This window comes from Nicrophorus vespilloides, unplaced genomic scaffold (assembly GCF_001412225.1).
Source record: "Nicrophorus vespilloides isolate i.1.1-1 unplaced genomic scaffold, Nicve_v1.0, whole genome shotgun sequence".
In the NCBI taxonomy this organism is placed as follows: domain Eukaryota; kingdom Metazoa; phylum Arthropoda; class Insecta; order Coleoptera; family Silphidae; genus Nicrophorus; species Nicrophorus vespilloides.
The window spans coordinates 1,860-14,096 of record NW_017096330.1 but is presented as its reverse complement, the minus strand read 5'-3'; the positions used below and the strand labels follow the sequence as shown (position 1 = coordinate 14,096).

The 12,237-nt window shown below is 31.3% G+C and overlaps 1 protein-coding gene across 1 annotated transcript; it reads left to right on the top strand.

Annotated features, from left to right (window-relative positions):
• Positions 1–10,158: 10,158 nt before the first annotated feature.
• LOC108556690 (bestrophin-2-like) lies at positions 10,159–11,905 on the top strand (the record flags this gene model as incomplete). Its single annotated transcript, XM_017912897.1, has 3 exons — positions 10,159–10,269; positions 10,334–10,505; positions 11,776–11,905. Coding segments are annotated over 3 exons (413 nt in total), but the record flags the coding sequence as incomplete, so codon positions are not given.
• Positions 11,906–12,237: the final 332 nt, after the last annotated feature.

Genomic DNA, 12,237 nt, shown 5'->3' with positions numbered 1-12,237 from the left:
ACCGTTAGGTTATTATTAAAGTTTAGATTGGTTTTGATTTTTTGTATTGAAAATATTAATAATATATTTTAAAATGTTGTTTCTTGTAAGGTGGATTTCTGCATAAAAAATATTCTAGTTCTTATTTTAAATTATAATTTTTCAAAAGCATTTTCAGAATTCTGATTCAGTTTTTAATTAACAACATTTAATTTGATTAACTTAAAATATTTTTTCGTACATAAAAAATGTTACTTTTTATAAATTTCAATAATTCAAAGCAATACCGTTAGGTTATTATTAAAGTTTAGATTGGTTTTGATTTTTTTGTATTGAAAATATTAATAATATATTTTAAAATGTTGTTTCTTGTAAGAAAAAAATATTCTAGTTCTTATTTTAAATTATAATTTTTCATAAGCATTTTCAGAATTCTGATTTAACAACATTTAATATGATTAATTTAAAATATTTATTGTTCATAAATTTTTTTTAATATTTACAATTTAGATTAAGATAAGTTTCTTAAAAATTGTTTGTAGTTGTGAGTGAATTGCAAATTGCAGAAGGATCATTGTAGTCCAGATGATGTCATTGTCACACGCGCTTTGAAATATATATTTTTTGTTGTATCTGCGTCTGGTAACAAACATTTCATTACGTTCAAGGTGAACCAGATGCATTAGTTTTTCCAAGACCTCAGACAAAGTTCGCAAGCTCGCAGCGCGCTCAGGAATAAATCCAGTTGCAACAAAGCCTATTGCAAATTTGATTAATATCGACACGTCGAAAGAATGCGAAACCATTTATGAAAGTTTATTTTCGTGCAGTCGGGTTCAACAAACCCACGGCATAATGTACAAATCATTGTACCGACAATTTTAATTTAGTGCCCGTTCTTATTTGTTCATTCCCAATGCGAAATAGATGATGAGTTAACATTTTCTTTAAGATAGATTATCAAACAGTGGTTTTGTTTTAGGAATAACGATGGTGAAGTTAATCGTTTTGAACGTGGAATGTGTCTACAAAAAATTGATGAGTCGTCTTTCTTTTCGTTTCTTTTTAATTGTGTCGTGTGTATGTGTTGGGTTTACTTTCTAGAAAGCAAAGAGTTCGATCCAACCGGCGCAATGACACGAGCCCAGAGACAATGGCATCGGGAAAGGAACAAATGCCATGGCATACGCAACGCGACAACATCCAGCTGACTGAAACGACGTGTAATTGGTTGTGTTTTACAAGTCTCGGAACCGTTTTTACCTGTTACGCATCCAGATTTGAATTGATCGAATGTATACGCACACTCACACACATATGTTGAATGGAAGCGTTGGCGCAAAGAACGGAATAGAAATTCGTCACTGAAACAACAATAGTGACGGTGTTATTTTAGTTTTCGGTAGTTTATGGCCACTCTAAGTGAGATTTCCGAACAAATAATATGCTTGTGATAATTGTATGAACAACAGAAAAAAACGGAACTTTAACATGACCATCTTTTAAAGATGTTTTGGGGAAATTCAGAATAAATTTAAAGTTTGAGTAGAAAACGAGTTAAAACTTCATATTCAAATTGAGATAGGTCAGCAGTTATCAATTAGTAAAACTTTGGATTAGTATTTGGAAATTAGTTTGACTTTGAGACAATGATTTTTAAGAGAAATCAGATAAATTCTATAGTTCTATGATGTAGAATTCTTCAATTATTATGATAACCAACTTGAATTTTTATAAGCTATAGGTTTTTTTCTCTTTCTTGATATTTTCCCAATTCAATTCAATTTTAAAATTTTTATTTAGATATATGTACTACAATAACATAGGGTGTGATATAAAAATGTAGACTGTTATGGGCTTTAGCTTCTTTCAGCCTTCTGTTATTAGGTTTTACAAAAAAAAAAAAACATCAACAATAATAATAAGAAAATAAACTGAGATAGAAGAAATTGATATTTTCTCAATACCAAAGTCTAATGGAACCAAAATATTTTGTAGTTTGATCTAAATGTATGTTGATTTAAATTGGAAACAGTAATAGTTGTTTATAATATGATATCTTTAGGTTGTAATCATTAGAAGGATTAAGATGGTAATTTAAGGAAAGGTGCGTGTTTAAATACATTTAAAAGATAAACAGTGGATTTGTTATGGATTTTCTAAACTCTTGGAATTGGGAACAATCGGAATTAGCATAGATAAGTGTCATATGTGGTGAAGGGTAAAAGAAATCTCCAACTTGGATACTCCTATTTGAAATTCAAAGTGGAAGAGTGCTGTTTGGACTTTCGAATTTTCAAAATCTCTAGTTTCCCTAGACAAGCGTGCTGCTTCGATAGGCAAATATATTCCGAATTTCAATAATTTTCTCGACAGAATACACAAATTTCCACACTTGAATTTCTGCAATATTGCAATTTAGATTTCTGTAGAATTTCTTGAACGCAATACGGTCGAAGATCGCTCGTTATCTTGACTGTATATTTTTTTGTTGTTGTAATAAACTAATTACATGTATCACCTTCGCGCACGGTGCGAGCGATAAAAGTACGTGACGTGGCATGAGAAAACCGTTTTTTCCTTCTCGCAAATAATGCGGGTGTTACAAAATACTGGGGACACATAAAATTACGCTTTATGAGACGATGCAATTCCATTTTGTAAACAAAAAATAAAAAATATGAGAGAGTGAGCGAGAAAAAAAATCCGTGCGTCTTACCTCATCTCCTTCAATACCAAGCGGAGAATAAATATATCATAAGGCGAGTTTTAAAATTAGCAACGGGAACGAGTTTGACTGGAAACCGATGTCTTTCCTGTCTCTTTCCTTGTCGTCTCTTTTCACCTCCGTCTACCTCATCCTTTTTTTTTCTTCTGTTTCTTTCATTTTCTTCCTCCGGTCTAATCATTCATCTTGAACTTCTTCTCGCGCTCGAACCAGAAGCCACTGCGTAACAGCTGTTTGCTAGAGGGGAAACCAGAATTACGAGAATTTCATGCATACATCAAGCGAGCACGAATCGAAATGCATATAACTTTCATGATTGTGAGATTTATGGATCTGCTTCCGAGACCGACTCGTAAATTCAATGTTACAGCTTTGTCTCTCACCTTGGACATTTTCTGTTTATCTTTTTTATTTTTTGTAAAATAATAATTATAGTTATACGTTAGAAATTGAAACTACAATCATTGAATCCAATTTGCAAGAAGACAAGTTAAGTATTGTGGAAATCTGAAGTTGCAAAAGGAAAAGTTTCTTCAGAACTGCAAGGTTATCATGCTGAGTTATAATGGCGTAGGTTAAGACTAGATGCAGCGTTAACAAAGGAAATTCCCTTTTTCGGATTTGGTCGAGAACGAAAGTGACAATGTTTCGCGTGAGGAATGGAGAAGGAGAATCTCCCGACGACATTCAATCACACGATGGGTTATGGCTGTTGTAATAGCTCGATGCAACACATCCGACGGAACGTTGTCCCATGAATATTAAATCGCGTCCATCGTTTCCCAGGTAACGAAAGCATAAAATAAATCATCGTACCATGCGGGAATGAATTATAACACAGTCTGATCGAGTGAATCTCGAAACCGCAGACTTACCATTCTTCGGAGTATTTCAGTTTTCTATAGGTGCGCGTCTGCAAATGGTTTTTCCGAATTCCCAATGTGCACAGGCTTATTATTATTATTTATTTTATTGCAAAAGTTAAGCAAAAATTTTGTTAATAATGGGTGATCATTTAGTAATTCGATAGTAATACAGTTTTCTATAGGTGCGCGTCTACAAATGGTTTTTCCGAATTCCCAATGTGCACAGGCTTATTATTATTTATTTTATTGCAAAAGTTAAGCAAAGATTTTGTTAATAATGGGTGATCATTTAGTAATTCGATAGTAATTCAGTTTTCTATAGGCGCGCGTCTACAAATGGTTTTTCCGAATTCCCAATGTGCACAGGCTTATTATTATTTATTTTATTGCAAAAGTTAAGCAAAGATTTTGTTAATAATGGGTGATCATTTAGTAATTCGATAGTAATTCAGTTTTCTGTAGGCGCGCGTCTGCAAATGGTTTTTCCGAATTCCCAATGTGCACAGGCTTATTATTATTTATTTTATTGTAAAAGTTAAGCAAAGATTTTGTTAATAATGGGTGATCATTTAGTAATTCGATAGTAATTCACTTTTCTATAGGCGCGCGTCTACAAATGGTTTTTCCGAATTTCCAATGTGCACAGGCTTATTATTATTTATTTCATTGCAAAAGTTAAGTAAAGATTTTGTTAATAATGGGTGATCATTTGGTAATTCAAGATAATTCAATTCAAGGTAATTCAAGATAATTTACCCTATTGTGAAATTCCATTTAAAGATTAAGATTTGAATAAAATGTGGAACAGAATGATTGTAACAAGAAAATGATTGTTTCTAAGACCTGGATTTTCTTTGTTTTTTTTTGCATTTGCCTTGTTTTGCATTACTTCTTAGTTTACTGTTATTGCGGCTGCAATGTTTACCAGCATGATACCACACCCACCACTCGTTGTCCGATTTAAATATTTATCTTGCGATTTTATAAATAATGTATAGTTTCGTATTTCCCGGCTCGATCTGCATACATAGATATTTATAAACAATTTAAATCTGCACAACTAACCGGTAAATATTTCCATTTTTTTCTATCCATGTTATTCAATAATACTGCAGTTTTTTTAAATATACTCTACAGTTCTTTTCAATTCTAAATTGTAGTAAAGATTTATTAAATATTTGTTAAACTTTTTTTTTTAATTTCATCGTATCTAGATTTACAGCCGTCAGTGAAGCAATTTTAGATAACAGAACTATTTACCGACTTGCGTAATGTAATTACAAATAAAAAACTGTAATAACTGACATGAAATGAGTGTACTTATGCATGATTTTGTGGAGATGCAGGAAGAGTAGATCTGACCTTTTAGAGAGAAGTTGTTTTTTTTTTCGGTTTCGGTTTTCTGCCTTCTCTTCTATATTTTTTCGAAAACATAAAATGTCAGGTCGAGGCGTGCTTTGCCGATTTTTTCTCTTCTTCGTTGTTGCTTGTGTGTAAAAACCATCATTTAGTAATTGATTTAATCAATTTGCATAATTCGATAAGTTTAGCATTTTAATGGATAATTAATAAAGAAATCGTTAATACTTAATTTTACATCTTTACGTTTATTAATTCTCTATTAAAATTTACAATTAAAAATTACAAATTTTAATTTGTCAAAAATATTAGGTATAAATTCTTATTTAATTTTAGTCGGTGGCAATCGACAACCGAAATCCCGACGTTCGAAATCGCGGCTGGCTCAAAATCTTGACGTTCGAAATCCCGACTACCATAATCCTGACAATCAAAATCCCGACAGTGTGTTTTATTATACATTTCTACAATAACATTTTTATGGTAGTCGGGATTTCGATATAGTCGGGATTATGGTAATCGGGATTTTGACATAGTCGGGATTTCGATAGACGGGATTTCAATAGACGGTCTTTCGGTTGTTGGGATTGCGATATAGACCCATTTTTAGTATATACAACAATAAGTTTTCAATTTACGAATCAATGTTTAATTTACGAATTACATTATTACTAATTTGTCTTATTAGATAATACAGAAAATAATTATGTTTTTACGAAGTTGAGTGAAGTTTGTTGGAACAAGTTATAATCTGTTAATATTTCTTGATTAAAAGATAAAAATTATGATCACATGGAATTGATTGATTATTGCATAAATTTATTATGAGTTATAGATTGTAATTGATTAGTAACTTGAAGACTGGTTATCCTTCTTCAATCTATGATAGATAAACAAATGGTTTGTTGCGTAATGGGAATCGTCGAAGGAGAAAATGAGAATCGAGCCGAGAGGAGGAAAAGGTGGAACTGCTGAAACGCGTGCCATAACCGTTCTCGTTGTTATAAAACCGACTCTTGTCGGCCTTGCCGAGTCTTGAACTTAACAATATTAAATATTTAAGGCAATGTCATGAAGGCTACGACGCGCCCACGAGCCAACTTTCATTGATAACCGCATTCTCGATTAATAATGGCCATTACAAGAATTCCTGTTTTTCATTCTCCTCCTCCTCCTTCTTCGTCTTCATCTTCTGCTGCTTTTGCTCATCGGAATGAAAAACCTGTATTCCGTCTGTGATTAAATCGATTGCCAACTGATACTCATGGTAGTCCTAAAGGGTCCATGGTCTTTTAAAAACCAAACAAGTTTTACTTCAATACAAACAAGTTGTACAAATCCAATCCTTAATTACAACAAAACTCTAGAATCTATAACGTGAATGGTAATGAAAAGTATTAGATTTCATAGTTTATAGCTTATTGATGCAACGATTATTTATATAAAGACTGCATAAATATGGGAGATCTTCATACATATTTATTGACAAGTTTCGAATTGCGTAGATAAAGTTACTCGCTCGCTATGAACTCATTGTTTACTTCATAGGTCAAAAACTATTTATAAACATACGCTTCGGAATTCCGAACCACTGTTAACTCACATGTGAAATGTTTATATTCTAATTGTTTCAACAAATACTGTTTGTCGGCAAATTATAACACGCAATGCGACAAATTTACAAAGGAATGATGAACATTGTAATTATAAAGATAACTAACATGGAAATCATGTAATTTGTGTGATTTTGAACTATTTCTTTTAATCAAGTTTAGATAAATTGTAATTTGTATATTAACAATTTAATTATGACCTTTGTAGTGCTTTTATTTTATATTTTTTTTACTGAATTCATTGTCAATCAAGTAATTCTTTCGATATCTTAGTATGAGTTTGATAGATGTTAGAATTTTGTAATTCATTATATGAAATATGTGTATAATCATTGCAGTTTGCAAATGAAAGTAAAGAAGTATTGTCTTGTGGATTGGCCCAGATTTAAACGCCAAACCCGGCTGCTCTATTATTTGCGTCGTCGCTCTTCTATACTTGATTGCTGTCCAGTCTGAAGCATGGAAATGAATCGAAGGCAAATGAACGATACAAATGCGTATCGAAAAATATTCGCAATGGGAACACCTTGAACTAAAAACACGGACGGCATTCGCAATTACACATATCGTTTGTTATTTTCCACGGTGAATCGGAATCACATGATGATGATGGATGATTATGCTAATGGTACTATGTACAAAGCACGCATGTGTTCAAGACAGTAGCAGGAGATAAGAATTATATAGTTCTTGGGATAATCATAATATTGATTGTAATAACACTAACAAGATTATAAAGTTACATAATCAATTAGAACTTTAAACCAGGAATTAAAAAAAATCTTCAAGGATAAAATTAAAGTATAAATTAAATGAGAAACAAATGAATCAATTAATTTAATTAAAATATTTCGTAATTTTGAAAAAAATTATTACCAAATTTTCAGAAGCGAATAATTTGATTTAATTAGATTTTAGACTTTATGAAAAGAAAATCTACGAAAAACTTGTTTTTCTTCAAGTTTACTTTAACATAAATTAGCAAAAATAAATGTAATTTCACATGGTTCATAACAAATTTATTTTTAATGATTATTACCCTGATTAAATCTTAGTGCAGTAGAGAATAACAAATTTAGTTAACTCAATGCAATTTGTAAGTAAAAATAGTTGAAATTTAACTAAATTTATTTCAGTTTAATTGAGAAATTTTAGTCAATATTATACGCAAATTAAGTGCAATTAATTTTAGGCTTTCCGGGATAATAAAATCTTGTTATTTTGGTCAAGGACGATTCATTGAAGGTATTCAGATTAAAATCTGTATTGACAAAAAAATTAATTACTGATAAACTAATTAGAACAGATTTTCAACAAACTTAATTATTCCTTTCCATCAATATTTCTACATAACATTGGAACTTGATACATGCTTTTTTTATTTAATTTAATTGGGGTTTTCCCCTTCTATTCAGATGGTAATGATTTGATTGTAGCGTGCTTGATTGCAAATATCTCGTAATTGCACTCCAATAATTCCAGCATTTAATGCAAAAAAAAATAATATTGCCGGGATTGCACAACGCCTCTTTCTCGATGCATAGGTTGAATGTTGGTATATAAAGGAGAAACACGACGCAATAGAGATTTTGAAATTCACGCAGCAGAAACGGTGGAAGTTATCGTTTTATTAGAGGAATATTTAAAAAAAAAATTGCAACATTGTTTACATTGATAGTTACATAGAATTATCTTATATTATTTTTTTCTCGATTGGATTCGAATCGTTAATGGAATTGTATGATATTAGTTTTGATGATGTTTAATACTAGATCAGTTTATTTATAAACAAATATAATTGCCATGTCTCTATTTTAGGTAAATTATTGTTTAATTATATGAATTATTTTGTTTAACTTAAGATAGTTAAGCAACGTATTTGCACTTGAATTGGTGATATGAATATTCTCATTTTGTAGGAAAATACTAGACTAAAATAGAGATTGATTACTATTACAAAGTATAAATATTTATATGAAATTTTATAATAAAAAGATCGTTTAATAAACATTAATTACAATAGCAGCTAACTCTATAAAGATGTCTTAATTACTGTTTTTCCTGCTTAAAGACAATGAATATAATCGCTGCATTTAAGTGAATAAAAAAAGTCTGCAGCGTGTCGTAATTTATTGTATCAAAAAAAATAAAATGCGGTTGTCTGCGGAGATTTCTTAATTGTTGTCCTCGGATCTCGTAAACAACCGAAAATTATAAATAATTCATTGAGACGAAAGCGCCGGAGAAAAATAATCGATAAATAATGAATTTCCTCGATAAAATTCGCGTGCATTCCGCGAATCAATTACTCCTCTTCGCGATTTATTAACTCTGCGAAAACGACGAGATATACATCTCGAAACTGAGCGTGAATCTTTCGTATAAATTAGATTTTTTTTCTTTAAAAAACTTTTGTTTTCGTTGATTTGCATACTAATTATACATTGTTGTTTGTTCGTTTATTTTTATTGCGTGTTGAAATTAATCATGAAACATTATGAATAAAATGGTCAAGCATTTCCATATTCGCATGAATTGAAAAAGATTAACTTAATACAACGAATCAATATTTGCAATATAAATCTCAAATCGTCACTTTTTTAAACGAGTCATCACTGGTGATGAAAATGGATTGTGTACAATAACATCAATCGAAAACGATCATGATCCAAACGTGATGAACCAGCACAAACTATATTGAAAGCAAAATTGGATCAATAATTTTAATGACTGAAATATAAAGTTGCCAGAAAGATGACAAAAAGTCATTGGACAAAATGTTCATTTTTTTGTATAGAAACATAATCGATTTTAGTTGCTTTTGGTAAACATAGGGTGAAATATGTAAAGAAGACAATCATTATATAATTATTCATTAATCTGACGTATTTTGATGCATTTCTAAAGCAACTAATATTTTCAGTAGATTTATCATTTCTGCCGTATTCCTAGAATTTGTTAGAGCGTTTCTTCTTTTTGATCAAATTGTAATTTGTCAAGCGACTTGACAAAATACTAAAGAAACAAGTTGTGGTTTTGGTAGATTTGTCTTTGAATAAATGAAAGTCTATTGAACCTCTCTCGTTTATTTATTTCTGTCGTTGAATAACAAAACAAGTAATTATTGCGTAATGCCAATAGGATCCAATTATGATGGCGTTTCGCTTTGATGAAATTTTAATAAATAGTAATTAAGGCGGATAATCTGTGTTTTTTTTCTTCTTCTTTTGTTTCGACGTTTGCTTGTTTAATGTGTGTCATTGTGTGTTTGTTTCTCCTTTTGTTATTGAAGCCTGATTGATGGCCTCAGGAAATACGGAGTTTCTTAATGAAACGATCGCCCTTCGTGTCGATTTCATTTTGCATATTTACGTAAATAATAAGTCTGTAATTGGATCCTTGTGGAATTGTACTGGATGCAAATTCGCGTTCCCAGGACGTTCGAAGTGCTAGAGAGAATCCAATTAGCTTAGCTTCACATTGCTCAAATAGGATGTTGCATCATCGTCAGTTCCTTGTGTATTTAACACAAATAATTAGGCGAAAATGGTTTTAGCTAATTTAATTGATTTGAATGTGATTATTTGGTGTTAATTGCTGTTGTTGTTTTCAGATGGAGAGGAAGTGTCTACAAATTGGTGTGGAGGGAGCTTCTAGCCTACTTATTCCTGTATTATTCAATAAATCTGGCCTACAGATTCGCACTAAATGACGAACAGAAACGGTGAGTCCTTCCCACGACCATACTGAGCGGATAACTAAAATCCTTGTTCACGTTTTGCTTCCAGGATATTCGAAAAAATACGACTGTACTTCAGCCAGCAGAGCGAGACGATCCCAATGTCGTTCGTGATGGGTTTCTACGTATCTTTGGTGGTGAAGCGATGGTGGGAACAGTACAAGCTTCTACCTTGGCCAGATACACTTGCCCTCTTCCTGAACGCCGCCATCCCCGGAGCCGTAAGTACTTGATTTAAAACTGTTTTGATATTCAAGTAATTCCTTTAGCCTTCCCACCGACGAATTAATTAATTAATTAAACGAATCACCGTCTCTTTGTTCGGGTTAATTAAACGTGCGGTTTCTTCAACGTCGCAATTAATACAACAGCAAAACTCTTTTAATCTCAATACGGTTTGGAAACGCCGAATGCGAAAACGCTGCAGATAAATTCATTATGTGTCAAGGGTTCGTGCGCTGGACGGCCTTAGAGTCTCCATGTTTAAACTCTCACGTCCTTTCAACCAGAAGGAAAAATCGATCGATTGAATTCTAGACGCATCTCAAATCAATTCGCTTTATATTTAGATAAATAAAAAATAAACATAACTAGTTTACAAGACGGTAGCTTTCCAGTTTCAATTATCATACGCAAGAAAGAGAAACCCAGTCTAGGTGTTTCCTTCTATTGTTTTGCATATGCATTTATTTATAGGATAACAGTAGTAGCATTATATAAGCAATTATTTTCCATTATTTTCAAGAAATTGATTATCTTGATGTTTTTGTAAAAAAAAAAACGTTTAAAACGTTTCCACTAACGTCATGTTATAATTGTTTCAATTTGTGATTTAACTACTTTGACATAGTTTCCAGTTAATGCTTGTATTTTTATAAACTAAAATTCGTTCATCCTATTTCATTTTGATCTTTAAAATTATTGTTAAAAAAATATATTTTCAACAATTTGTTTTTTCAATTTAATTCTAACAAATAAGAAATGTTGAAATATTATTTTTTTTTACAAATGTTGTGTATTTTAGCAAATTATTATATTTTTTTGTTATGGAATTAAGTTAAAACAGGATTCTGGAAATGTTGACTTAATTAACGTTAATTTCTGTGTCAATAATTGTATAATACAATTTCGTTCTTTAATTAAGTTAAAATTGAAATATTGAAAATTTGTTAGTACAACTTAATAAATGTTAATTACTGTGTCAACAATTATATAATACAATTTTGTTATTAAATTAAGTCAAAAAAGGAATTTTTTTTAGTATAATTTCATAAACGTTGATATTTTGCAAAAATTGTAATACAAAGTTTGTTAATGTTTTAAAGCGAAAATTAGAATCTTGAAAACTTAAAAATTTGTTACTACATCTTCATAAATTAATTTACAATAATTTAAATTTCTTAATACTTGATGAACTAGAATTTCTTTAAATAAAGATTAGAATAATTTCCATAAAAATAAAATTATAAATTGTATGTTTTTTCTGTTTAGGATGAGCGACAAAGACTGATGCGAAGAACGATAGTGAGATTTGCTGTATTATCTTACGTAATAACGCTGCAGAGGGTGTCCCTTCGCGTGAAGAAACGTTTTCCCACGTGGCAGCACGTCGTGGATTCAGGTTGGTACCATTCCTGCTTATATACTTAGTAAACCTCCTGTGCTCTTCTTTACGCGTTGCATTAGAATATGGTTTTAGTAGTGATTGAGGAAGGGAGAGAAAAAGAATCGATAGAAAACACAGGCTAATGTCTCATTCTTCGGAGGTAGAATCGAAACGAAATCAGAAAAAAAAATATATGTTAGAAAGTCTGTATCGTTGGATATGCTGCTGGTATCTTTGGAAAGCGAGCTGGACGTGATTGGTCTGCAATCTGAAAGAGGCGCCAATCGAAGGCGGCGCGACGTCGCCTAAGATATGTATAATCATTACAGATTACAGACAAAAACATT